Source organism: Meleagris gallopavo, chromosome 10 (genome assembly GCF_905368555.1).
Source record: "Meleagris gallopavo chromosome 10, MGAL_WU_HG_1.1, whole genome shotgun sequence".
In the NCBI taxonomy this organism is placed as follows: domain Eukaryota; kingdom Metazoa; phylum Chordata; class Aves; order Galliformes; family Phasianidae; genus Meleagris; species Meleagris gallopavo.
This window is the reverse complement of record NC_139413.1, coordinates 18474629-18499893: the sequence shown is the minus strand read 5'-3', so window position 1 is coordinate 18499893 and position 25265 is coordinate 18474629. Positions and strand designations below refer to the sequence as shown.

Sequence of the window (25265 nt, the reverse complement as noted above, 5' to 3'; positions counted from 1 at the left end):
ACACAACAAAACAACCACCACCATCACTAAACCAAAAAACCCTTCTGCAGCCTTTTACCTGGATGCTAAAGGAACTCCATTCCACCCTTATTTCAAAGGCAGCCCAAGGAAACAGATACATGCTCCTTCTAACTTCCTGGCTTCCTATTTTTAGCATTTGAACAATATTTTCATGGTTCTGAACCTGTGATGTCCCTTTCTTTCTTAAGTCTTTATCTTTGACTCAGAAACAGAACATCCACATCCATGTATTTCTGTAGGCTTTGTTCTTGTCAAGAGCTGTCCACCACACTCAACAGTGCTTAGTATTAGCCATACCAAACCATCCTTAGCAAATAACTGCATTTCCAGCTAGTTTTCAAACTTTTTAGTAGCACTTGTATCTCTGTGCCTCTGAATGAATGTGTAACTTACTGCAATTTCGTCAACATGAAAGGTTAAAACATCACCCGTTAGCTCTCCCAAAGTTAACACATTAATATAGCTTGCTGGTGATCTTCCTTTCATATAAAAGTATTTGTGGGACAGTCAAGAGAGTGGGGAAGATGCTGTAGGTGTCTGTCATTTCTCTATTTTCGAGGCTTGAAGTGGCATGCAGAAACTGCAGAACTGTTTTTCTCACAAGAGGCATGGAAGGGAATACCAACTGCACACCCTCAACTATTACTCCTTCCTTCTCATCTGTAATGAAAACAGTTCCAATTCCTTCAGTGAAAGAAAATGCCACTTTGATTTCTTCATTATCACCCCTTGGATATTTTTCTCTTAAAAAATAATGGGAAAGCAGCCAAGGGGCTTTCTTACCGAGACAGAACATGAGCATCCCATGTTACCACAAAATTCGACCATCTGAACAGAAACGCCATCTCATTAAAAAAAAAAAAAAAAATCAAATCTGAGAAAGCTGGCAGTACTGATTACTGAACACCTTCAACTCATTCTGTGTTAATCTATGCAGGTTTTCACTAAAATATGACAAAGAAAACCTCCATTTACATGTTCTTGCTATAGGAACAGAATGTACGTTTTTGGGTAAAGGAGGAAAGAGAAGGATGGAATAAAAATAAAACTTTATTATATTACTTTTTATTAACATCCACTATGAAAATAAAACCATGGACAAACACAGCTTGTGCTTGTCTTAACAAAACTTTTAAATGTCATCATATATACTTCTGCTTTTGTGAAAAGTGCCACTCATGTATAACCAAAAACACAACCAGAACAGCAGTTGTGAAATATTAACTTATAAACTCAGCACTTTTTTATTATTATTATTATTTTTATTTTTTAAATCAGGACCTGATTGCTATGAGGATCCTTCAGGAATTTTAAGTGTTTTTTATGACCAGGTAGGAAAAAATTTCTACCATTGTTCTGTATAAAAATAGTAAGTTGGTGGGCGTTTTTTTTTAATTTGTAGATTTTTTTCTCCATGATTTCTGAACCATGGTGATCAATGAATTTTTGAAAGATAAATGAGTTCCTGAATGTTCTCTATCTGGCAGTTTGGAAGTGGGAGAGATCACAATTACTGTCTCCACTAAGGGAAAGGCAAGCAAATGCAGACATACTACTTTGCACCATGGAACTTCTGCTCTCTTCCAGGTCAAGAAGTCACAACAGAGGACTCTTGGAAGAGTGTAGAAAGAAAAATGTAGAAAAAGAAAAACGAGGCAAATCAGAATGGAAGAGAATTCAAGGAGCAAAGGACACAGTTTTCCACAGGATGCATTATTTAAATGAGGATTGCTCTGTGGTTGATAGTGCTGTTCACTAGGACAGTACCGTGGCTGACAGCAAGATAAATATAGTCAGAGACAGAAAAATGAATTTGACAAATGTATTTGACATTTCATAGTTCCCAGAATAAGCCTATTACTAGTGAGAAAAAAGCAGATACAGCACAGGCCCAAGGCATTCTCTCTTGCAAATTAAGAGCTCTATTATTTAGTGTTCATTGGATAGTTTATGTAATTATAAAACACGTTCTATGATTATGAAAATACTCTTACTAAACCTTGCTTTGATCTTGCAATAATTTATATCATTTACTACTTTTTCACTGATAAATATAGAGTAAATACATTATAAAAAAACGATGCAAGCAGTAAAAATTAAAAAAAAAAATCAAAATCCTAACTATCTTACACTGGTGTAAAACGTAATCAGGACTTAATTGATAGATCTGGTGGTATGCCCATTACAGTAGCACAACATGATTTAGTAACGCAATTATCCGCACTACACACTGCAATTGATCAGAAACTCCTATTACGAGTTCTAATTGATTTCTCTTATTTTTCTGCTTTGCAGATAAACTAGCTGCAGCATTCAAGATCTACATTAAATGAGATTTTTACTTAAAGCCTATATTTTGGTACTTACTGAGAATATGGATCTATCTATCAAAGAACAGAACCTGCTCCGTGAAAAAATCTATGCTTAAATTTTGCATTAGTATGTAATATAAGAAAAATGTATCACTTTATGCCATGTTACTATGCCATGGAGCAGACTAAGCAAGAATCAAAACACATTCCAATCTAATGTGCACGTGGCACATCTGCATTTAAAATAAAAAAATTAGCTGTTCACTTTTATTATTCTCCTACACTAAAATTTATACTTTATCAATACTCAAAAATACTTTTCTATTAAGAAATCAGCGGAGGTTACATATTTACAAAATTACAGCTTTCTTCTAATATTCTCCACCTCATTAAGGAAAAAAAAACAGCCACTGAAAAGTAACTTAAGTTTTTATTTGCACCAATTTGTTATATTCGTGAAGATGTTGAAAATCTACCAACCAGTCTCCTCACAATAAAACTGCATGGATGCTGCAGAGAAAAATGAGATAAAGGTGTCCTGAAAAATAATTGAGAAGGATAATTCAGCTGCAGTACTGGCTACTCATGGCTACAAACCCTCACTACAAAGGAATGTTACACAATCTTATCCGCACATTGAGATTAATCCATACTGCGTGATAAATTTGATCTATTCTCTGACATACATTCCTGAACATATCTGAAAATACAGAGATAAATACTGTTGTAATATACTTATTCTTAAATAATATGTAGATACAAAGATAGATATGGAGCTTTTATCTTAAAACATACTCAATGAAAAGTAGTCTGATTTTTAATACTCATCCAGTTAAAGAAAAAAAAATGTGGTGCATGGATATTAGTGAAAAATGCTGCTGAAGAATTACGTTAGAGTTGCACTTCAAGAAAAATTGGTAATAACAAATGAACAACTACCACACCAAGATGCAACAGACTGCATTCTAGCAAGTGCAATGAGATGAAATTCTACAGAGAACTTCTAAAATCTGATTTATTAGGTTGAAACATTTGTGACCAACTAAATAAAATACAGAATTTGTAACATAGTAAAAGATGCCAGAGATGATTTTTTTTTGTTTGTCACACGCATGTAATATTGGAAGTTAAACACATTCAAATAAATCAACATTTCTACGAGTGGTCAATTAAATATGAGATCTTACTGGAATATCCAGCATATTCCTCTCTGTCTTTCCAGGTTTCTGCAACAATAAAACCCTCATTAAGTATTCATAAAATGGGGTTTTAAGAGATGTATTAAGCTAATTCATTCTAATCTGTCTGACTTCAGATTAAATGCTGGTACAACTATTGTAATTTTAAATATTACAAAGCAATAAAAACAAAGATATGAGAATATTTATTTACCAAACAAGCACAACATACTGGCTCTTGCAACTTAATGCTTGCAGGCAAGTGTTCATGCATAATTCTTGTATTGTGCCTGTATCTACAGGCCTAAGCAATCCACTCCCTCTAAAGCTAACCACCAATTACATGATCTTAGAAACACACTGCACAATGCCTTATATGTACATGGAAACTTAATTCCTCAATCACATTTTCACCAAAAGTCTTCAGCAGATCTAGAGAAGAGTGTTGAGCAGAATTTTTTCCCCTCATACAACCCTAATGCTTGCCAATCAATACAAACCTCCAAAAACAGTAGAGAGGAAAAAGAAAAAAAAAGAACATTAAATGAAACACAAATACAGGACAAAGGGGAAAACAGACTGAGAAGTTAATCAAAGACAGAAAATTAAAGTAAGCTTTCGCACTATAAGGGAGATTTAAAATGGGAAAAGAGAAAAGACATATTAGATGCTATTGATAAAAGACACATGCAAAACACTAAGCACAACATATAAAATTCAGCAATGCAAAATTAAATAAAAATTTCTGGTTTTAAGAAAATATCTCAAGAGAAAACACAAACCCTTCTGAGCTAGGAAATATAAGCGAAGTTCTCAAATATTCACCAAACCATATTTTTTCTGAAACAATTTTTCTGATTACAACAATACACAAGAATTCAAACTGGGCATGTAATAACAGGAAAATTAACATTAACAGTACTTTACAATTACACAAGCCTTTAGATCAGCCTGTCAGTGTCAGAAGATCTAACACTGCAATAAAATTTTTGTTTAGAGATCCTGGATCCTTCTTTGTAGGATGGATGCATCCTGTTAGAGGGTTGTGGAACACTCACCACTTTGACCTTCTCTCAGAATAATAATATTCCATACTTTGCTTTCTGTGATTATTTTTCCTAATGCATCATCAGTTGTCTAAAAATATTCATGTATGAATGTTGCTTAAAGATGACTGAAAGAACAATAGATACAAGAGTATCACAATATGCTTTTACTTTTTTTCCATACGGTAAGCCATATCACTAGCTGTTGGAGGTTTTGCTATATTGATGTTTTATCAATGTTGCAACAGTTCCTTGGAGAGTGAAAATCAGCTGAACGAATGTGTATGTAATCAAGCTATGTAATAAAATTAGAAATAATTTAAGTCCACAGACATAAATTGATTCTTCAGTATGGAGGAACAGAGCCTTTTTTTCCCCTGCATGGAGGATGTGAAGAACAATATTACTGTCTTGCAAAATCTACCTCCTGATCCTAGTCAAAATCTCTCTCCAAATTTGCTTTCAAAAGTGAACAGAAACATAAGTCAGAGGAAATATCATCCATAAAGACAAGTTTAATCAGAAACTAACAAAAGACAGAAGAACAAAATGGTATGCCATTTGTACACCTAATAAGCCTAAGACCAGCACACACTTGGCTAAGCTAAAAATATTGAAGTCAGAATGAATATAGCCTTTACCTGTTATAGCACAGGAACACTGGAATTTCTCTTGCACCTCACTAACCTAAGAAAACACTTTTGCTATCGCTTTTTAATTTAACGTTTTCAAAAATAAGCATCAAGTGAGACTGAACAGGAACAATCCAACACACTACTGAAAAGCCATAATACGTAAATTAAGAGTAGCCTGGAGTGAACATCTATTTCTAGATCTGGAAATGAATGTATTGCACTGTATTTTATTAATTCTTGAACTACGAAGTTCCAGATAAAAGGTAATTTATTTTGATAAGGCATTCAAAAATGCCAAATATAGACTTCAGATCTTTCACATGATCAAGAGAAACCATTAGAATACTAGACTTATTTTCTTACAAATATAACCTCTACCCCATATTAAAAAAAGAACGAAACAACACATTTCCATCCAAAATTTTCCAGCATTAGTAACATTTTTTTAAAGGAAAAAAAATATCCAGTTAAGTAACACTACCTTCAAAAGCATGCTTCCCTTTTGAAAAGTATAAACTAGAAATTTTTGCTCTAGAAGAGACTTCTATATTTCACTTTTTTTCACCAAAAATCAATTAAATATAAATAAAAACCACAGCACTTTTTTTAGAAAATGGGCATTTGGACAGCAAGTTAGTAGCAGGGCCAAGTTGCAGGCAATCTACATAAACTTCCAACTTCAAAAGGCCCCTGACCAGCTCTCACAAACTATTGCCTGTGTGAACAAGTAGCCAAACATTCAGAGTAACTGTAAATATTCAGGAGTTGACACTAGAGCACGTTCCTGCATGTTCCGGAATTTTTTCAAGTACACTTTAAATACCTGTTTTATTTAATAATAAAATAACAACCCTTCCTTCCTTTTTTTTCTTTCTTTTTTTTTTTTTTTTTCTTTACAGCATTTACATTTAGTTGCAGATTTTCATTTAAGGAACTCTTGAGTCTTGGATGTACTTATTTTGGAAGAAGTAAAAATTGAAGCTACATGTAAAAATCTGATCTTATCTTCAACATTCTTTTCCTACTAAATACCAAATAGGTGGATACTATATGACTATAACTCTATGACTTTTACTACCATAACTAGCAAAGTCATTCTATACACAGATACAAAAATTTCAAAAGACAACAGTCCATTTGTCTCATTTGCAATTTAGACAAGACTGACATTTTCTCTATCTAACAGAAAAAGTATCCATATACTTCGGACTGATGCTTGAAGCTGTAGACCTTTCACAGTTATTTTAACATGTCAGTGTGACTCAATCGTGCTCTAATTATGCTCTAATCCACAGTTCTCTTTGATTAAAGTAACGCATTTGTATCCAACACTGAGCAAAATTTCATCATGAAAATAATGGAACTACCATCCTCCCCAAACAGACAAACTTCTGCTGGACTGAACTATCATCTTTGCTTAGCATTTCTTATTCATTATAATTGTGCTACATACATAAATTAAAGCAGTGGCTTTAGCTCTTAATATGGAGCAAACTGAAGTTCACCTGCGTTTGGCCTTTCAGTACTCACAACAGAAAGAGGAGAAAACATCGCAACTAAAAAAACACAGAACTCAGTAGAGCAGTACAAAGACTGTTCAATAAAATCTGGACCGATTTACTATTTGAAGACAATTTTTTTCTATGTAAACTTTCTTCACTGAGAGAAGTATACTTCTGTTTTAAGAATCACTGTCACAGTTAGCATATATTTACAATTACCACAATTCTACTTACAGACACCTAAGTAAATGTAAAAACAAGTCAGTGCTCTTTTCTAATAATTAGAATGCACACATTTACATTTAAATGAAGAACAATGCAGGTGTAACTTACTCTAAAGGAAGTTCTCAAACTGCTGCAGTAAATTCATCTTCCTTAATATGATAATGGCCTTTCCCATGAGCAAGAAAACAAGGTATCTAACCTTAAATTCTACGTACAATAGAATGACAAATCTTCAAACTGTCTGTACTCTCTTATCAGAGGCACTGATATGTAACTGAACTCTTTAATTAGAAAGAGAGTTATTAATCCTTTGGTTTTGCTTCCAGCTAGTTTTCTAGAGAAAAGAAATAACAGATGTATTTCCAAAAACAATTTCTGTCCAAAGAACTCACCATCATGAGAAATGTATAAACCACATTGCTGTACCATACTGCATATTAAATAGTTTAATTTTGTTTGAAGTAGAAGCAAGAAAAATGAATACTGAAGAATATGAAAATTATAAAGCAGTTAAGTTTTTCTGAAAGTACTTTAAATACTTATTATATATTTTTATAAGACAAAAGCAGAATTCATGGTTACCATAGTTACACATACTCTTTGTTGTGTTTCAATGCCACATGATCTGACTCAAAGTAATACACATCAGGCTCTTCCTCCTCATCCTCTGCAGTGTGGTTGTTGGCACTCTCTTTGGCAGATGGTACATATCCAGCAACAAGCCTAGTCTCTGAAAGCGGCTTTCTTAGTCCGTCACTCCCATTATCTGTATTACAATTTCTCTCTTTTTCATTCTGTTTAATTTCTTCAGAATTTTTGGGAGATCCATTGATATTATTAATACCTACAGGTACATTCTTTTCAGTGGGACTAAGATTATTTTCCTCGACCTGTCCATTTTCTCTACAAGGAGAGTTGTTTTTAGTAGGGCTACTTCTGGCAGGAGCAGCCCTTCGTGGTGAAGTTCTCAATGTGTATCTGTGTTCTTGAAGCTCTGAAATAGATGTCATTTGAGCTGAAACACAGTCCAGCAACGAAGAATGTGGTTCAGGTTCACCTGAGATTGATGTACTGTCATGATGAGTATTCGGGTTGTTGGTGGTGTTTTCAGCACACTGTTCCTTAGAGGCACTGCTATCTCCTACTACGTCTACTTCCTCCTCAGAATCCCTCAACAAAGATGACTGGATTTCAGAAAAGGACCCAGTAGCTGGCTCATCTGCCTGATTAGCATGCTCCTCAGGCAAACAGTCACTTATTATTTTGTGGTCCTCTAACTTTACCTGTTCTTGAGAGTTTGTGCAAGGCACATAATGGTCTACAACACCATCCTCCTTGCTGCTATTAAGCAACAATGAAGAATGGGCAAATGAGTTTCCATTTTCTGCTACTGTTTTGTCCTTGGGTATACAGGAGCCAGCACTGTTTTGCTTAGAGTTCCCATCAAACTGACAGTCATCACAGTTTAGAGAATTTGAGTCTCTCTCGCCAACTCCATTGACAGTCTGATAGCCTGTGATTTCTTCAACTATTGCAGAATTATTAAATCCCTCTGCACAGATATTCACCTTTTTAATTTCCCTTTTGTCACAATCATCCAATATAAGACATCGACAAGCTCTCTTAGTCCCAGGAGAGACTGCATCATTGTCCGACACTAAGCTTTTACGCTCCAAAGATTCCTTTTCTGTTTTAGTAGGCAAGTCTTCTTCTGAACTGTTGGGTACCTCTGAACGTAGACAGCGTTTAATTCTTTTCAAAACTGGTGATACAGGTTCTCCTTGTCTTTTCTCACAATTTTCCACAGTTTGTTTATCAACATTGTCTTTTTCTGAAGTAGAGAGTCCTCTCTTTCTAGGGCTTACCCATGATTCCCGAGCGCTCTGTTGTTTCAAATCAGTAGTTCTTCCACCATTACTTCCCTTCTGAGTTTGCACAGAATCTGTCCTCTTCTTTGGTGACCTTGACCGTACTTGAGGATGGGGTGAAACCTCCTCTGGATGAGCAATACTACGATTTCTTAATGTTCGACCACAAAAGTTTTCATCCAAGCCATTTAAACCCACTGTTGATCTTGTAACACGAGTAGATCGAGAAGTAGCCATACTATGGCAAGTCCCTAAAGTATGTTCATCCTGATCCACTCATTGGGAAACCTTAAAAAAAAAAATAAACCAATGAAAAAAATTACAAAGAACATCCACAGAAAAAACAATTCCGAAGAACATATCATCACATCTATCTAGTGTCAAACATGTCTGTGCTGGGTATTAATACCTCTTCTGTGCCAAGAAATTAAACCTGTAAAAAAATAGTTACTCTCATTAATGTGGGAATCAGAATCATAAAATCATTCATTGGTTGGCAGGGACTTTGAGAAGCAACCTCCTGCTCAAATAAAATTCAAATGAGGTTACATAAGACTACATCCAGTTGGGTCTTGAACACCACTAAGTACAGATATTCCACGGCTTCTCTGGGTAATCTGTTCCAGTGTTTGTCCTTACAAAGAAAATATTTTTTCTCACATACAGGTCAGGCCTTCTCTGTTTCAATTTACGATTACTGTCTCCAGTTTTTGCACCATTTACATCAATGAAAAGCCTGGCTATGCTGTCAGTAATTTCATCTGAGGTACTAGAATGCTGTCTACCAAGTTCTCTCCATTTTTAAACTTGTCATGCAATTGTTTGGATGAATCATTACCAATTCTGAAGTAAATTCAGACTCAATGCTAAATTAAAAACAACCAGTTTGAGAGTGTAAGTATTTGAGCCTTCAGGGTGAAAAGCGGGAGTACTCAATTATTTTCCCAAACTCAAAATAACATTTTTCATAAGCATCAGTTTAGTCTTATACCTCTTCTGTTCATTTCATCTTTAAAAAGTCAACTTATCAAACAGCACTTTACCATAGATCTGTCATAATATACATGATCATCAGTAGATTCACATTTGTGCATGATGGTATTGCTTCCCTTCTCCATACAACCAAATGCCATATTTCAGAGACCTGCTCAGTTGTCATATGATGTGAAAACTTAAAATTTTAAGTAACAGAATCAAAACTTTTATATGTTTATTTTAGGAAGGCTTAAGAAAACAAATGGAGGAAAACTGTTTCATGAAGTTATTTTCATTTCAGAAATGAGACATAAGTGAGAGTATAAATTCTCAAAATTCTACTACTTAGTGCCATGTAGTCTTAGAGTAGAAAAGAGAGAATAGGACAAGAAGAATACACCTCTTAAGCAATTAAGTCTGACAATTAACAATGTTGTCTGCCTTGTGTTCCTAGTGTGTCTACAATGGTGATTTCATACTTATTCTTCATAGGCATGAACTGGCCCTTATATACTCCCTTTTAACATACAAGCTTGCTGCTTTCTAGAGTGCATTCTCATTTGTGGACAAATACAAACATGAAAGAGAAGGTCATTTAGATACTCCACTCCACCTACATTGCTCTACCAGTATACTTGAGGATTAGTAACTGATGTTCACTATAGTATAATAAATACAAATGCCAATGTACATTTTGGCAAGTCCTTACTGTCAAACTTGTATATTATTTCTAATTTCTGACAAGACAAAAATATTGTTTTGCTGTTACTTTCTAAGAAAATAAACCTTACAGAACAATCTATTACTTACAACAAAATAAAAATCTTACCATTGCAAAATTAGAAGAAATATAAACTTCTGATGTTTCACACAGCAGACTCTCACTGTGCCACTTTAGTAATATCGCACACCATTGCTGACATCCATGATGTTATCCAAATGCCTTTTTACTAGTTTAAGCCATCACATTAACAAGGTTTTGAGAACTGTTGAGAAAAGGAGAAAAGGAAAACATTTAAATTACTTCATTAAAATTAAGAAAAAGATGCCACAGTATTTAATAGAGAGTAGGAGCTCTTTTTTTTAAGAAGCAATTACCAGCTTTAAGAGTGCCCCACATATAGAACAGTATGTTATAAAGTAATTAAGAATGTGAAATGCTAATTGAAGCTTCAAATGTAAAATATCTTTCTTGGATTAAGTGATTCAGTAGCTCGCCGAAGATGTGCAAGAAAATGAATTCACAACAGAGCCTCACATGAATGTGTTCAATCCTCAAAACATACTTCAAGAGACACAAGAAAGCAAGTAGTAAAAAAATACAGTTTACTGTAACGAATTCTGAAATATATAGTCAAATATAACTAGACACATAGTGAAAAATAATTATTTCTGCTATTTAACTTTTATCAGCTGAGCAGAAAATCAAAATCTACAATGACTTCAAATCCCAGAATTACCCTTAATAGGCACACTATAAGTGAACAACTTCCCAGAGTTCACACTGAACTTATTTTCCTCACAAAGAAAATATCACCATATACTACCTTCTTAACAGTAGAAGTGAACCAATTCTGATAGTGAAAGACAGAAATAAATCTAATGATCCAAAAAATTTTTGGCACTTTGGGTTTTCTCAGATTTGGGCACCAGTGCCAATGCCCAACAACTACTAATAAAAAAACCTGGAATCACATCTAAGGAAATCTAGTACTATGGAGATGCTATAGCTCACAATAGAACAGAGACTACTGAATTTTTCTTCATATTCTATTGACTTCATAAAAATAAACTTCTTTTCATACAAAGCAGAAACTTCACAGTGCAAACCACAAGCTGACAAGCTGCTCCATTTTTCTTTCTACACCATTATTACATCTGGATTATAAATTACAAAGCCTTGTGAAACAGATTTGTCATTTTGAGCCTAATTATGATTTCTATTGGTTAGAGTATAAAATGAATTCCCTATGAAGTTGACAATTCAAAACAAATTCACAGAATCACAGAATAGCCAGGGTTGGAAGGGATCTCAGGGATCATGGATCTCCAACTGCCCCCCCACAGGCAGGGCCAGCAACCTCCCCATTTAATACTAGACCAGGCTGCCCAGGGCCCCATCCAATCTGCCCTTGAACACCTCCAGGGATGGACGGGGCATCCACAACCTCTCTGGGCAGCTGTTCCAGTACCTCATCACTCTCTCTGTGAAGAATTTCCCCCTGACATCCAAAATTTCCCCCTGACATCCAAATTCATCAAAGGAAGTGCAGAAGAGTATCTATTCATATATACAAATAAAAATAAGCATCTATTTGCATATACAGAATTGTTTCTAGTTACAGTGAAATTAAATAATGAAAGATACCTCTACAGTGATATCACATAAGTATCACCAATTCTTCTATCTAGATAACAAAATCAAATGAGATTTCAATTATTCAGTTGAACTTCTGAATTTAACAAACAGTAGGGAATTGTCAAAACAAAAGACAAATACAGAACGGAGAAACAAGAAGGCAAGGAAACATATTTAAAAACACAATAGGCAAACTACTGAACGGAGTTAAGAAAAAGGAACAGCTGCCATCTAACCATAGCAGGAACACATCCAGAACAGTCAGAGACGAACCCCATCAGGAGCTCCACTACACACTGACTACAGACTATTTTTTTGCCTCCTTCTTTGTCAAGTTCCTTTTGTTTTTTATATTGCTGATATTCTCAGTTACTTAAGCCAATATACAAGTCCTTCTGTAGATCCCTTTAAGTGACTGGAAAGACACCCAAGTATCAAAAGTGCAGAGAGGTTTTGGCAGACTTATAAAAAACAAACATCATACCCCAACAAAAATCCCATAGCTCACTAAGTTTGGTAAAATACAGGAAAAGCATGAGACAACATGCAACTGTTGAGTCAAACAGAAGAAGGCCTAATCTCAAAAAACGTAGTTACCAGTCCATAGATTTGTGTAATTTGTTTCAGGAATGGCTGAACAAGCAACACCAGGCTTTCCACAGATTTGCATATTTCATATCCCCTCCAATTTACTTTCCTCTAAAACAACCCTGTTTTACTCACTGCAGGAAGGAAAGCATCCCTGCTGTGCCTTGTTGCCTTGGGGAGGAAAAGAGGACTTTTCGAACAGCAAAAAGAACACAAATATCACGAGGAGAAACTGTGGGGAACAAAAAAGTTTTTGGGATTTTTTATTTTTTTTTTAAATCTGCTGGGGGTGGCAGGAAGTAAAATTTTAAACAAGCAAGGCACACTGAAATGTCTGCACCTCAATTGCTGCTTAAAAACTAGAAAACAAAAAAATGACTTGAATATAAATTATTTATATTTCTCGAACAGCATAACTTCTTTTTCACCTTGAACAGCTATCTCTTCTACGGCTACAAATTCGATGGAATCATAATTTAATGTTTTGGACACCACTCTTGGAAAAATGTGTGGAAAGAGAACCTTAATATGATTTTAGGTTCAAGCTTTTCTTCAGAGAGTGAAATCAATTTTTAACGAAGGGAATACCGCAATGAAGACTTAAACTCTAAAGGCTGAGAATCAGCTAAGAAACATCACAGCCTGGTACGTGCAGTTTACTAGAATGAAGGAGTGAGAAGTCACAGACGAATGCGGAATATCATGAAGATGGAGACAAGGCTTTAAAGTAAGAAAAAGACTGAATTTGTCCCTTAGTGGGAAGGATGGGTAAGAAGTCAGACAGCAAGTGCTGCTACTGAAACCTCACAAGGAATGGTCATACATTAATCAGTGCAGCACTTGGACACAGCAAGACTCTAGTTTGCTCACAGAAATTAATAGACTTTATGTACAGTTAATGATTTGATAAGAACACGGAATGGCATTTCAGGATATATGTTTTAATATTTGAAAACCTTTGAAGGGTTACACAGATTTATGTGGACTCCACTGATACAAATTCTGGTTAGATCATTATTATTTAAATTAACCAGAATCCTGTTTAGTAAAGGTGCAAGCTGTGGGTATGAAAACCTCCAGCAACAGAAGACACAAATTTATACATAGATGGGTACTGACAGCTGAGGAAAGCAGAATGAAGGAATTTCTCCCGACACACGTAGAATAAACCATTTCCTAACTGAGTTACACCAGTACTTGGAATGTGGGATCATAGTACAAGCCAATAGGTTAAAGGAAACCCAAGAACTACAGAGAAAGTATGTTCAACGTAGAGCTAAGCAAGAAAAGCAATATTAGTGAAAAGAGGTCAATACGAGAACACATGGGCTACATCAGCAAACAGGCCCCAAAAGGAGCAAAGCAACATAAGCTTCTACTATTATTGTGTGGTGGTGCTTTATATATTTGAATACATTAACATTATATACAATATCTTAAAAAGCAAAGAACTAGACAACTCATGCCTGGGTGGCAGAGCATAACAAAAAGCTGCAAAAGATCAAAACTTTTTCAACAGCTTGGATATTACAACTGTAGATTCCTACTAGCAGCAGGGCTCTCAAGTCCCATGCTGCAGTAAATTCCAAAATGACTTCAGAAACAAAATCCATTATTTGTTTAGTTACCATTTACATGAACAAATGTGACATATACATAACCATCCTCTCCTGTTTCACTTTCCTTCTGCTTCAGATGTGTGGAATCTTGCCTGCCATTGCCTCAAAGGAAGACTGCAGAATTTTCTATTTCACTTCTAAGACCCTTTGATCACATTTCTTTCTGTCATCGAAACCTGAGAGTCCTTAATGTATATCCTTTTTCAAAGCATTGTATTTTAATAAAAAAAAAAAAAACTGCCAGATTTTACATTATCTTTTTCAGTTTCTAACACTTCAGAAGAAGCATCCCCTTGGCACATATCTCTTTAATACCAAAATGCAGAACATTTTCTGGGAAGGAAAAGAAAACGAGAAAATCCAGACCAATGAAAGAAATATGGTGTGACTTCAGAGTTTAAGACTGTGTATAACTTGGTGAGTTTGACACAATGGCCACCTGATAATTCTGTATCTCGTTCCAATTTACTTCCCTAATTTTGAAACACTACTTTCACTGACCTAATATTTTTTTAGCCTGCTGCTACAGTGTATGGAACTATTAAAATAAGTGACTTTTTCACAAGAGTAGAGAAAACTCTGCCATATTTCTCAACCTATAAATGTTGTCTCTTTTCTTCAGAATCTCTCAGAAATCACTTTGGATCACCGGCCACTATTCACACCTTAGGACAGAGCAATACGCCAAGAGCTTCCCACTGGTTGCCAGAAGTGGCCTTTCACAAATCTCATTCCTAAATCTTCTGTCAAGATACAAAACAGAATTGACAAAAGCTAAGTTTAATCAGACCAAGCATATATAACTCAGTCTTCTACACTAAAGCGGTTTAAAAAAGCATAACATTTATCACAGATTTCTGTGAATACTGTCAATTACGTTATACAATCAATGAATGTACAGATGTTATAGTTATGAGGTATACCAGAGAGCTTGGCTATGCAGTTATTATACCAAAGCAGAAACAATCTACAGAAGAGATCCTTCCCCACTGGCAGTCAGCTCTTCAATGGGTCTAGGAGAGGTGGAGCCAGGCTCCACCCCTTCCAGCAGCACAGGTGATTTGCCTTCACCTGTGCTCCCGTGGCTGACTCATTGCTCACCTCAGGTGATCAGAGGTTCAGGCCGTGATTCAGCAGTTCCCATACATACATGCAGGTTAGAAATTTTTAACCAACTGCTGTACCCACGCATTACAGATGCATGCAATCTTGACCACTAGTAGCAGGTCTCAGTATTTGTTTGTGGGAGGAGTGCTGCTACATCTTATGATTTTGCATTCTCCACAGAAAATTACATGAAGAGCATCCTGAATAGGCTTTTGTGTTCTCACTGGCTACATGATTCCCATGATTATACTACTTGCCTTCTCCTCATCATCTATACATTCCAAAACACAGATTCAGAGACAGAAAAAGCAATCAAACTATAAATTTTAAGCTTGCATAGCACAGGTGAGATACAGCGCATCTCAGAAGAATACTAAAGGATCACCTAAACTAATAAATACAACTGTGGCACTTCTGTGCTATAAAACAGCAACTCTTAAATTCCCTGTAAAGCAGCAGCGTGTTATTTAGAACATTTTTAAAAATGAAGTTTATTGTATCAAATGAAAAACACAGGAGCTATTCATGTAAACAGAATCTAATCACTTACAGAAGTATTTGCCCAAGACAAAAACTATCTTGAACAGAAGAGAACCTTCACTGACCTCACATTATCAGGACTTCAGTTTCTCTTCAAAAATAAAGCTTTTCAACTCCTAGCAAAGCGGTATTATCAAATTAGGGATCAATTCCATTTAACAAATTATTTTCACCAGTCTATCAAAACTAAGTATGCCAGCATCTCTTCCCACAAATAACTACGTTAACAAGAAATTAGTTTCCAGAAGAACTCATTATATTTTTCTGATTTACACTGTATCAAACACAAGCAAACAATCTACACCCACAAATAATATATAACAATAAGATGCATAAAGCTATAATGTAAGTCTAAAAGAAGCAAGAGTAAAAATAAATACATGTCATAAGGTCTCACAGTTTGGAATTATTCTCAGAGGTAAGCCAACTCTGACACAAAATTACATTATATAAGGTCAAATAACACTTCTATTTACTCATACCCAGTAGCAGGACAGCAAGATGAAATAAAGGAAAAAAAATACTTACAAGTGTAAAAAAAACATAACAACCTTGTCTCACTTCAAACCAGCAGGGGAGAGGCTTACCAAAAACACCCTAAACTGGGAACCAACTAGTGAATAGATGAATATGCTCATTTTCTTTCTCAGAATAGAAGGGTTCACAAGGACAGACAAACCTATTCTTAGACGAGACTGAAAAAATAAATCATTAGGAAGAATCTTACTGAAAAAAATGTTTACAGTTCTTTCTGAAAACAAACTATTGAAAAAAATTGAAAAAGAATAAGCTGCATCTAGTATTTAAATTACAGAATGCGCGAAAACAAACAAGAGCTTAACCTCCTCTACCATATAAGCAGCTTTTTTTTTTTTTTTTTTTTTTGCACTGTTTTACATTGAACCTTCATTTCTAAACCACAAAATAAAGGTCAAAACAGCAAGTTATATGTGAATGACTAGCAATGCCCATCTGTCCCTTTGTAATTCTTCCAGTCTGCAGTAGTTTATCCAAAGGCTGCTACCCGCGTTAAGGAGGACAGATATGACAAAGGCATAATCCCTTTCCTAGGCAAATCCTAAGATAAGGTTGCCAATTTATATAAAAGCAAGTATAAATTATGCAGGTGTTAACTACACAGCAGAACTCAAGAAAGCACTCTATCAGATTTCTTCTCCTTATAGACAAGCCCTAAACCGCTTTCAGCTTTCTTGTATCTTGGCCAAATTAGATTTTGAGCTGAAATCACATACTGAGGCATCTGCCTTGGACTGCTATTCCCATCCTGCTGCCTTTCACCTCAATTTTCAGTCAAAATAATTAGTCATTTCTGTGCACAAATACAGAAGAAAAAACAAACAAACACAAACCAACCCTCCTACTGGTTAAGAGACTGCTGACCTTTTGTTCAAGGAATTTTTCTATCTCCATGCTTGGTGGAAGTGGGATGAAAGTAAGCTAAGGGGAATATAAACAGACAGGGAAGGAGAGCAGTTAGATCAACAAAGCAAGTGGATATTGACATCTGGGGGAGGAAGAGACTGGAAATCTCCAAGAACTTGTAGAAGACAGAAAGCTTACAACAGAGTGGAAAAAAATCCAGAACTGGGACCAACTGGGAGCAGACAAGGAGGCCTCCCAGAACCTGGGAACTCACCCACTCACAGCTGCACACACAGCACCTCAGCACATCACCCAGAGGATTTGCCACATATATTTGTGACAACTCTGTAAACACAAATAGTTGTAGAACTGTATTAAGGAATGAATCCAACTCTAACAATAGCTCAAAGATGAAAGCATCAGCATCTCTTTTATCTTTTAGATGTGTCTAAATGGATCAAATGAAAAGATGTGAGCTCTGTGAAGTGCTACCAAAGCCACAGGAACAATAAACTAGATTCCACACTTTAGTATATCTACTACTGCTTCATTTTAATTTACAGGAAAAATGCATGAAAAGTTCAACTACAATAAAGTCATTTAATACAAATTTGCAAATAAATAAAAAATTGCATTCAGCATGATTAAGAACAGTAGCCTTAACTAAATATTCTTATTTTATTGATTGGTAAGTTTAGCAATTGATGTCTAATACCATTAACTTGTCAAGAAAATTAAAAACAGACTACACCATTAACTTCAATGTACTATTTAAAAAAAATCATACACTCAACCACGTTTCTTGGTTATCACTGAATATCCTTCCCACTCCATTTATCTATTCCACAATATCATTCCAATGAAACTCACTACTTTTCTTGTGAAACCTTTCAGCTGCTAAATAAATTTGCTGTTACCCAAAGAAAACCACCTATGCGATTAATATCTCAGATACAATAGATTAAATGGATTTTTGGAAAGCAGCTCATTAAAAAAATTAGTAGCAGCAATTTGGTTATAATAACCTTTTATCAAAATATTATTCCAGTAAAATAGACTCCAATAGTACTGAATTTCTTAACCGCATATTTACACATCAATAAAGCAAATAAGAAAAATGTGTTTTATTTTCTGTTATTTTTATAACACAAAAAAAATACTAAACACATAACAAGATATTATTTCCCAAATTTCCCTGCTATTGATAGAAGTCATCAAGAAGTTAATAATAGTGTTAATGGTTTATTTTTGAAAAGGAAGTTGAAGAAAAACAGTGCTGTCTGACTTCCTTAAAAGCCCAAAGGCAAGTTGTCGCACCACTGCTCATATGTACAGAGTACAACATTAGAAATGCCACTCTGATTCACTTTCAAAATAATTGCAAGCATGCTACTTTATGAAGTACACTGTAATGCTTGTACTGCACAAAACTGTGTATTTTGATCCCAAACAATTTTCAGTCAAAGGCATGTTGGCACACATCAGTAAATATATACATTTTTAATAAAGACTACTACAGCACCAGCTACGTAAGCCTCAGAAAGCTCCATAATGACAAAGACAGAAGTACAAGACAGAGCAGTAATACATACTCACAATCAGGTATTCTCCATGTGTTGTGATTGAAAGTGCCACTGCAACAAATGTTAAGGCAAATACCAAACCAGAATATTTGGAAAATGGGAGCATGAGGCATGCAACCTAAAGGCCCTTTAAGGAAGTTGGAGTGTGGCTTTTTACAGGACTGTGTAGTAAAAGGACTGAAGATAATGGCTTTAAACTAAAAGAAGAAGGATTTAGACTGGATATAAGAACAAATTCTTCACTATGAGGACAGTGAGGCACTGGTGCGTACTGCCTATAGATGCTGTGGGTGCCACAACCTTGGAGGTGCTCAAAGCTAGGCTGGATGAGGCCCTGAGCAGCCTGAGCTGGGAGAGTGTCCCTGACCATAGCAGGGGGTTGGAACTCGATGGTCTTTGAGGTCCCTTCCAACCCAAAACATTCGGTGATTCCATGATTCTACTTTATGATTAAGCAAATTGTAGAGTGCAATCAAATATACAAAGTCAAGTCCGTGGCCCACAGCAAGCACAGAAATGTCTGTTTTCCGCAGAAACAGTCTGAGACAGTGCATCTGCTCAAACACTTCACTGATACGTCTCTGTGCAGTTCTCAAAATAGTGATTTATGGCAAAAAATCTTTTTACTCTAGCCTTACAGATAGAACAGAATTTACTTTCATTGCCTCCTGTTGTTTGGTCTAATACAAATCACAACTGCAGACCACACTTAACTAAATACAACAGCTTTGCCTTTGCAAATAGTCTTTCAAAGTAATGTTCTTCATGAGCTGAACGTATCAGTTACCCTGAGAACAAGCCTGGCTCACTTCAGTAGCCCCAAGAGTGCCACAAAACAAAGACATTTTCTCTCAGTGCTCAACCATCCTGACAGAACAACAGATACCAGCTCTTATAAACAGCATCTTACTATTAAATTGAAATCCTGTTCTGCAACTGACAATTAGTTTATTAAGCAGACAGATTTCATAGCCATCTACAGTTCGACATTCTCATCCTTGCTCAGGACTCAACAAAAGCCTCCTGAGTAAGACCACTGTGCGTATTTCAGTCTACATGGATTCCTGAAATTTCCACCAAAAAGAATTTGAAGGTATTTTAAGTGCATTAGTAACTGCATTTTTAAAGCTCTTACACTGACCAGTCACTTCTTGTTTCATTGCTGCTCCACATTTGGTCACAGAAAAACCTTTCAGTATGAACATTATTACATATCCTTTCTTCTCAATTCTGAATTGGTCCTGATTTTACACACAGACACACAAAATAGGAGTGGTTCCAGTTCAGCTAATACATTACTTTGTGTAGCTGCTTCTGTCTACATCCAACTGCTTCCTGATAGCATAGCTAATCAGAATTTCCTTGATTTAATTGTACAACAGAAGTCTATTTTCCTTTCTTATTCTAACATACATAACTTCAATAGGCTATGAGCAGTGTAATTTTGTTTAGCTTGACTGCAATTTTGCTTTCTCTTGCTCTGCTCAAAGTCTTGGTAGACCAGTACATTCAACTGATGAATAACACACTGTGTTTAATTTCCTGAATTTTCTGTGTTCTGCCTTGCCTCTGCTCACAGTATTAATTGGAAACACATAAAAAGTTTGTCTGGAATGCACTCACATTTAACATCTCAGTCTTTTTGTTCTGCTTCAATCTCAGTATGAAATCAGCTACCATGAACGGCTCAGCCAACAGAGTAAAGTTTTTGCACAATACGACCATTTTTTTATCAGTTGTTTTTTTTTCCCCTGGTAGCTTATTAACTTGCAAAATAGATACATTTTATAGATTAAAAAATGCATTTCTAAGCCTTTCTAAGATTTTATACTGTTTTTCTAAACCTACCATTAAACTGCCAACATGTTTCTGAAATACAGTTTATTCCCTCAGTGTTCTTCCTGTTTGCTTTTCTCAACTTTGTGTACAAGGAATACCCAAGTATTCTGCTTTAATTATTATTGTTCTCCAGAGTTATTTTGCTTTGCAATACCCAGTTTATTAATTCCTGTACCTGCAAAGGGAAATTCACTTTCAAAATTCTGCTCGTTGCTCAAGCATAAAATGAAAGACTGCCTACAAAGTCCCAAATTCCTCCCAACTGTATTATTCCTTCCCACTTTATAAATACTTTCAATACTTTATCATGCACTTTCTAAATACACACCACCAGTTTCACATACTGAGAAACTGTACTACATTTACAGTAGAGCAAAAAAGACTTGCCTCTTAATGTCTAAGCACATGAACATGTCTGTTATCTGTGCACACAGGTATCCAGTTCCCTTTTATGTTAACTGACTACCCACTTCGAAAACTTCACTTCTTTAGAAGCAAGTCTATTCTTTTAAACTTTCTTAATTTGAAACATCTTTCCTCACACTGAGATAGATCAAAGGCCTGTGCAGTCCGTACCTTGTCTCCAGCAACAGGTGCAAGCAGAGGCCTAGGGAAGAACCGAAAACACAACGCCTTTCCCACTTCCAACTACTGTCAGTTCAGAGTCCTCCCAAGCCACGTGTCACTTCTGCCTGTGTAATAAATTTCAGTGCATTTCTCTTCCGTAAGTTTTCCCTGTCTTTCCTTGAGCTCCCATACTTTGTTAGCATTCAAGCTAACACACCGGGTGTGTTAGTAAAAGAGAAATCTGATGTTTCTTTTTTTTTTTTTTCTAAATAGATATCAAGATCCATAATCTGGCAAAAAGGAAGAAGTAATGATGAAAAATTAGCTATTCAATACAGGCACATGACAATTTCCATTTTAACATACAGGGACACTTTTCTGTTTTACTCAGTTTTACCATCAGCTTTACTTTTTGACTTCATCTATATACATTTTTTCAGGAATAAAGAAGAAAAGATCCATAGTATTATCAAGGATGGAAAGCTGCTGCATAAACAAAGTATACCTATGCTACAATGGCAAAGACATTTCAAATGAATGCAGTGAGCACCAGTAATTTTATTTTATGCTTTCAGTTTTATCTCCTCTAATAGAAAGCAAGACCTCAAGGTTTTAAATGACACCTTGGCTTTTCTCATTGTATTTTCCTGAAACTCATTTCTGACAGGTTTGACTTTCAGCCTTTGTCTCAAGATGACAAAACTCATGACTAGAGTAGTATTTTATTGTTTTCCCATTTCATCTATTTTTAATTCAATTGTGCAAATTATGATCACACTCCAGTAAGATAACAATTCAAGAATTTAACCTTATATACAAGTATGTCTGAATATACTGTCTACAGTTCTTAATAATACGAGTTTGCAAGAAAGAAAGATGATGTTTATCCTCACAATTACCATGTAACAGCATGGTAAAATGCCTGAAGAAATATAAAAAGGTGATTCAAATTCCAGATTCAGCCACTTGAGAGTTTCTCAAAGCACAACAAAGGGGAAGAGCTACAGTCAACCTTTAGCATATTTTACCAGACTCAGGCAACAGGAAGGAGCTGTCAGCAGCCAGGTCAAAGAGTGTGAATTATATAGTTTCCGTATCTATCCTAAGCAAAGGCAAACGGATTGTCAGAGTTCAGATACATTCCCTAAATGGCTAATCCATCACACCAACGCAAATGTGTGCTTGCAGTTAAGTTCCTGCTCTCATGTACGGCCTTTGCCCCCGCACTACACACACTTGACTGTCTCACTCATTGCGCACAAAGCCCCATCTTAAGAAACTGCAGAAATCTTAGACTAAACTGGGAAATTATTTAGGTTGAACTTAGACTAACTTGTACAAATACGTTGTAAAGAGGAAATTTTCTTATTGTTGTCCCAGTGAATCATTCGGTTACGCACATTCAGTTAGTTAAAATGCTTATTTCTTACGAGACTGAAAACAATGTGATCAGCAGCTCTCTGAATCTGCCACAGACAGCTTGGAATCTCTACAGTATGAATTTGAAAACTCAATAACAAAGACAGAAGTCACTTTCATTCAATTTGACATACATATTCACATTTGCATTTACACAGAAAAGATATCAAGCAGAAGACTATGTTGCTCTCTTTTAATAATAAACTGCGTACAGTTTATTATTTGCCAGTGATGTCCCAGAAAAGCCCTTCTGATCCTTTCTAAAGCAGTGTTTTTCAAACTACTGTAAGAAATTTAAGAGAGCTATGTCAAACCAAGTGCTATGCTTATTCCTTTCTTAGTGCCTCTGAAGAGCTGACATCAAGTATTAAGCAAGGATTAACCTGACAAATTTAATTTACATGCCATCCATAAAACTGCTTAGCTTTATGATTTAAAATATAACCAAAACCCTGACTGCCAGTTCTTACAGAACATCTACAATTATTGTCTAATACTAAAGCACTTCTCTATGAATAACTGTATTACCTACAGCATAATGCTGCAATCATAAAAGAGGAAACAGAAACACAGGAAGAATATAGCTCCTAAGAGCAGCTTTTGCTATACCTTGAATACACAAAGTGCTCATAACTCAGTGACATATTCTCTCCTATGGCAATAAGCAATTAATTACGTTCCTTCCTTGATAACATGAGAAGAAAAAATGTGAAAATCCCAGACCTTTAATAACTAGTTTTACTGTATCTAGAAACACAAGAGGTACTGAAATACAATGATCATACAGGCCATAGCAGACCTGAGATTTACCTGCTGTTTGTTCACAGAATTAATGGATATTTTATTTGGCTTATCGCCCTGCTGTTCTGCACAGAGAAACTGTCCCAAGCCTCTGATCATTCTTGCTGCACTTTTCCATGATAAGCCTGGCAGATGGATCAGTGCTGAATAAAACATTCAAAGAATGGGCTGTATTATATGCCATGGATTTTTTATTTTTATTTTTTACCACAGAACAGTAATGTTTTATGTTATGAACCCTCCCCAGTAACAGTCAACACAACTTACTTTTTTTTTTGACAGTTTGTGAAAACTGAGTTATGTTTTTACAAAAGCATCTATCAGAACACTTTTCGGAGCAGTAATAGCTGACTTAAAGTCAGGGAGGTCTTTTTTACACTCTTATGCATTACCTCACATTTCTGAAAATGAGATTCTGCTTCTATTTTATCCCTCATTCAGTTCTGTGAGATCTTTCTATAACTCTGCCTCTAGACAGTGATGAAATCAAGTCATCAGACTTCTATCAGCTCCAGACTATTATCATGATTTTTTTTCTGTCATCACTGAAATAATGTTATCAACATATCACTGCTCTAGAAGTATTCGATTGAACAGTTCTAACCGTATGCTAACATTTCATACACCTGCAGATTTTGTACAGCACAGAAAAGAAAAAAAACAAATCTTTAATGCCGTCATGAAAACATTTAATGCACTGTCCAAAGGAATACATGCATTCTCTCAACAAAGTACAGGTTAAATTCTCTTTTTTACAATTATGTCTATGGGAACTACAGGAAGAGCATATATAATCAGTTCAATGAGTCATACACTAAACTTTGACATTAAAATTTCTAATCACTATTTGCAATGAAATTAATGCTCTATTAACACAAACACTACCAAACTTTCCCCAGCGGGCTTGTAAAATGTTTGGACTGTTGATAAATTTCAAGTCCCATGACTGACAAATCCCCCTGGATTTGACAAGTGAGGTGGGTGCTGCTTCCCCCTAGGAATGCTACATGCAGACTGTTTGGATCGCCCTTGCTTAATTGAGGAAACACTAGAAACATTTTTATTCACTCTTCGTTGAGAGGAAGAGCAACCTATGGCATCTATGATTTAAACTGAAAAAGTGAAACTGTAAGCATACATGCAAGTTAGCAGAATAATTAAAAATACATTTGGCCAGTCCAGGAGACTACACAGAAGACGGCATTTTCATCAACAGTGGATGCTATGATTCAAACACTTTTTTTTTTTTTTTTTTTTTTTTTTTTTTTTAGCTGAGCTCCTACCAGAATATGTCTTAATTTAAACAGATTTCCCTTGTTGTGCCAAGCAGGTAACTTCCATGAGGATCGTTCTGTATCTGAATTAATGCAACTCTCTTTTTTCTACCCCTGCTCCACCTGTATCTACTTAGATGCTATTCCAAAGAGCATTTTCCTAGTTTATTGCTGTATCCTAGTCTCCACTTTGCTGTATCCCAGTCTCCACTTCCCCACTATCTTCCTAATACAGCACACAACGCTGCACCCACCTATCATCTCACTCCTTACCAAAAGAGCTGACATATACTCTGGTAAGCCTTCAGTCATTCTCTATTTAATTTTTCAACAAGACTTCCCAGGTGAGGTTTCATTTTACAGTTAAGTGATTTAATCTACAAACAGAAGCAATCCCACTCCCCATGACCCTGACGCACCATCC

General features: G+C 35.6%; 1 protein-coding gene across 3 annotated transcripts in view; it reads right to left on the bottom strand.

Annotated features, from left to right (window-relative positions):
- Window positions 1–25265, bottom strand: part of ZZZ3 (zinc finger ZZ-type containing 3) — a 56548-nt gene that overhangs the window by 21362 nt on the left and 9921 nt on the right. For all 3 annotated transcript variants that reach the window (XM_085231567.1, XM_085231569.1, XM_085231568.1), the window contains exons 2-3: window positions 10592–10748; window positions 7517–9075 (exon numbers count right to left, since the gene is read on the bottom strand). In XM_085231567.1, the coding sequence (XP_085087693.1) occupies window positions 7517–9024 (1508 nt within the window). In that variant the 5' untranslated portion in view covers window positions 9025–9075; window positions 10592–10748. The remainder of the gene's footprint in view (window positions 1–7516; window positions 9076–10591; window positions 10749–25265) is intronic.